Source organism: Gossypium hirsutum, chromosome A03, assembly GCF_007990345.1.
Source record: "Gossypium hirsutum isolate 1008001.06 chromosome A03, Gossypium_hirsutum_v2.1, whole genome shotgun sequence".
NCBI lineage: Eukaryota > Viridiplantae > Streptophyta > Magnoliopsida > Malvales > Malvaceae > Gossypium > Gossypium hirsutum.
Window position 1 is genome coordinate 18983328 of NC_053426.1, and position 4447 is coordinate 18987774.

The 4447-nt window shown below is 29.4% G+C and overlaps 1 protein-coding gene across 1 annotated transcript; it reads right to left on the minus strand.

Annotated features, from left to right (window-relative positions):
* Positions 1 to 1443: 1443 nt before the first annotated feature.
* Positions 1444 to 3848, minus strand: LOC107886109 (eukaryotic translation initiation factor 5A). The gene is made up of 5 exons (XM_016809947.2): positions 3242 to 3848; positions 2336 to 2458; positions 2174 to 2230; positions 2026 to 2100; positions 1444 to 1734 (listed from the first exon to the last, which is right to left on the minus strand). The coding sequence occupies exons 1-5, from the start codon at positions 3362 to 3364 to the stop codon at positions 1633 to 1635; spliced, it is 480 nt and encodes a 159-aa protein (XP_016665436.1). The 5' UTR covers positions 3365 to 3848; the 3' UTR covers positions 1444 to 1632.
* Between the last annotated feature and the right edge of the window lie 599 nt (positions 3849 to 4447).

Here is a 4447-nt window from a genome sequence, read left to right on the forward strand (position 1 = left end):
TTGCCATAGCATTTCCAGTTATTTACTAATTCCATATATTACTCATCATTGCATATTTACCTTAGTTTTGTCATAACATTTTATTCCATCATTTTGCCATAACATTAACATTACTTTATTAAAATAATTTGACAAACTTTGTGCCTCAATCCGATCCTTGTGGAAACGATATTCACTCATCACTTTATTACTTGAACCGACATGTATACTTGCACAAAAATCACACATCATTTTATACGCGATAGTTATGGTCTTTAAATTGCACATAACATAACTTTTTGGCATTTCATCTTTAGAAAAGAGCGAATCACCTTCTTTAAAAGTTATGTGCTAATTTGGGAGATCAAGACCACTGTATTCAAAGATTTCAACATATTGATAAATTTAAGTATGTTTCTGTACCTAATTTTTGTTCTTAATGATTTGGCATGACATATTGTAGTTTATAAAATTTTATGTTCGATATATTATGATTTTAATAAGTGGCCTCAAAACCTCACCGAGTCGAATCATTAAGAGCAAATCGATTTTTTATTATTTTTGAATGATTCTTTCTAAATTTCATATTTTGATTTGGCATTACAATTATATATGTGTCGAATATTTTAGTGTTTATCTTGAAATTTTTTATTTGGATTTTATTATGAAATCAAAATTTTAAGGATAATTGCATGTTTAAAGAAATTTGTAAGTTAGGCTAAACGATTATTCAGACTGCTAAATTTCTTCCATGGAAATTTCTTCGAATGGCTCAGAGTTGGTATGGTTCAACCACAACGCTTGTGTAGGAAGCTAGAAATAGCAACATTCCAAGCGTTCTATATATTTCAGTTCAAACAAATTTATACTGAATATTTAAAATATAAAATAGAAAGATGTATACACTTAGCAACACCTTTTTAGACGTTCTATAATGGGCTAATAATACTATGCCTACCCAATTAATCACTACATTATAAATATTTTTTTATTGTCACCTAGTTAAAAAACTTATAATTTTAATAATATAATTATTCAAACATTTTTATTTAAATCACTAAATAAATAAAATCAATGTCATATAATTTTTTTCTATTAACATTAACTACACAAATCAATAACATCTATTTTTTTATAAAACTTTAAACCTCACAAATTTTTAAATCAAAACTCAAATAGTTTTTCTTTTTTATATACTATCAAATTGATTTAAATTTAAAACAAATTCCACTCATAAATGAATACTAACCCATCATATCAACTATTAAATTGTCACTTGAAACTAACTAAATTCTTTTTTTAAAATTTCAATAACTTAAATAAAAACTTTTTAATAACTCAATCACCAAATTGTAATTTTTTTTTAGTAAAATAGCACATTACTAATGGAATAATTTGCCTAGAAAAAACCTAGCAAAGAAAAAAACACCACAAATATGAAAACCCAAGAACAAAACCTTGAAGTAGTAAAAGAGAGAATCATATCACAACAATAAGATAACAGCAATGGTGTTTTTCTCGTATCCAGATATATTAAAATAAAAAAAATAAAAAAAAACCCAAATTCCAAGACACAAAGCTATTAAAGTTCTTAAAAAAAAAAAAAAGTTATAATCTAAAATTGCAATAAAAGTCTGAAAATAAAATCTCAAATTACTTAGGACCAATGTCCTTCAGAGCACAGATCTGCTCCTCCCCCATTGCAGACATCACAGACACAACCAGGTCTTTTCCCTCAGCAAAACCATCCTTGATCTGCAGTCGAACAATGATGTTAACAACGGCAATCCCACATAAAGGGTGCAGAGATACGAAATCAAGAATATAAAAACGCAATGGCAGTTGTATGTATATGCAGAGCTCTCCGACGCTCAGTTTTAACCTCCCCTTCAGAAAAGGGGCAGCATCCCATACTGAGCTACTAGGAAGTGCATAAAAAAGGCTTTGTTGTTTCCAGAATTCAAATCAGTATATAATAACAAAGGTTACTCTATAGCAAAAGAGCCGTATGTTGAAAATATATGCAAAAAGAAAGAGTTAATTAACCTGTTTCAATAAGTTCTCATCAGTTGGGAGCCTCAGATCATCCTTAGTGTCTCCACTCTCAGTCAGCAAACTCACCTGAAAAGATTAACAAGTTAAAAAACACAAGCAAACATACAACTTCTAGCGGAAAAGAAACAAATGAACTTACAAATCCATCCTCAGAAATGTCAATCAACTGGTAGTCAGTACGATTGACATGCGGAACCTGTTAAAACCCAAAACATAAACATTCATTAACACAAATGCAATTTACATGACAGATTAAAAGTTAGAACAACAAAGATTTATGGAGTAAGTAATCATTTCATACATCACAATTGTGGGAAGAAGGAACAATATCTTCGAGCTTCTTGGCAGTGAAGATATCGATTCCAACAAAGTGACACTTCGCATGACCATGCTTCCCGGTCTTGGAGGTGGAAACTTCAACAACCTGCAACACACCGTGGAACAGTAATCAAGTTTACTAAAATAAAAAACCAATCTATATTACTCCGATTCTTTCTTGTTTTACAAAATAGCCGTATAAGATGCATAGTTAGACACAGTTACAAGGATATATCGCTCCTAGGACCCTTCAAATAGATTGAAAATTTTTAATAAAACCGAAATCTCTGTATCAAACAGATGCCCATATCCCACATACACACAAGTCCAAGTAGCATTTCAGTCAACCCATCAAACACTAATAAATCACATGCATCAAATGCTTGGTTATGACTCATGATGAGAAGATTCATTAAAAAAACTACTAATATTTTAACACTAAAGAGCCTAGTGTTCATATATATATATATACATACTTTTTTCCAACTTGCTCTTACATCAAAAGTTTGCAGAAAGATACAGAAAAATATCAAAAAAGTAAACTCTTCTTTGATTGCTATTTTCATTTATGGTTAAAAAAATAATATTTTTAGTATTCATGATTTCTAATGGCAAATTTTCTGGAAACAAAAAGTAAATAAACAGCTATAAAGAAAAAAGTAAAAATTAACACAGATTTCAATTAAAATCAAACTAAACATATAAATTTCAATATTCCAACTATAAAAGAAAAAAAAAAGAAAAAAGCAACAGATCTGAACCCTAACAATCGGAAGAAAAAAAACTAAATCAGAAAAGATGAACCCGAGTTTAGTTTCAGGATAATATCAAACAGATCTCTAAAAAAATAAAATAAAATAACAAATTTCTAAGAATCAAGAGAGGGAACCTTGCAGGGGCGATTTTTTATGACGATGTAACCGTTCTTGCGGATGGTGCCGGCCTGCTGAGGGTAGGTTTTGGAAGCGCCGGCGTCGGCCTTGGACTCGAAATGATGCTCCTCGTCCGACATTTCCGGGTTTCAAAGTGGTGTCTTTGGGTGTCTTTTGGCGAGAGCAGACGATGGGCGGAGTAGATAGGGGGGAGGTGATGAATTGGTGCCTGCGGGTTTATATAATAGCTTTTGACTTTTACGAATTTAGGGTTTTTCTTTTTAAATTACAAATATATTAGAATTTATCATTATTACAATGTTATAAATATATTTATACGTAAATATAAATTTTGTGAAATCAAATTGCGTCTTATTTATCTACTCACTCCAATCATTATTGTATTAGAAAAATAATTATTAAGAAATTGATGAAATTTTTTCTCGATTTTTAGTTTTACCACAAACAAGAAGAAATGGTTTGGAAGGTCATAACCATAGACTGGTTTGAAAGGTGTGGTGCTAAAGGAAGACTGCAACCCAGTACTGAAAGAAAATTGGGACCATGGTAGGTAGATACTCCATGTATACTTGAGAAAGTCCCCAACCACGGATTCACTGCCTCTATTTGGAGGGATTGTAAAAGGTGCTTATAGGTATATTGGTGTTAGTAAGGTAAAAGAGCTCGTACCATAAAATATTATCATTGTCTTTAGTAATACTTTTTAAAAAAACTTTTTACATAAAAAAATATTTTTGAAACAAAAGAAATGCTAAATAAGCAACTTTTAAAACAAATCTATTGCTTTTCAAAAGTAATTTTTTCCAAACGGAAAAGTTAAAAATTTTAGTTTTTTTCTCCTAAAAATATTTTTGACAGTTTAATTACATTTTCATCCCTTCAACATATGGTACTTATTTGTTATATTAAAATTTAAAATTTATTTTTTCCATATTACAATATTAACAACAAATTATAATAAATTATTTTCTACATTCTTATTAAAATATAATTTTAACTAATTTGAACCTTGTTTAAATGTTTATTTGTTACTTTATAACACAATGTCTAAAATAAATATTTTATTTCTCAAAAGTATTTTTTGACAGTAATACTAAACACTTAAATCTTGAATCAAACTTTTTAAAAGTACTTCTCAAAATCATTTTTCCAAACACTTTTTAAAAACAATTCTCAAAAGCAATGCTAAACTAGCCCTAAAA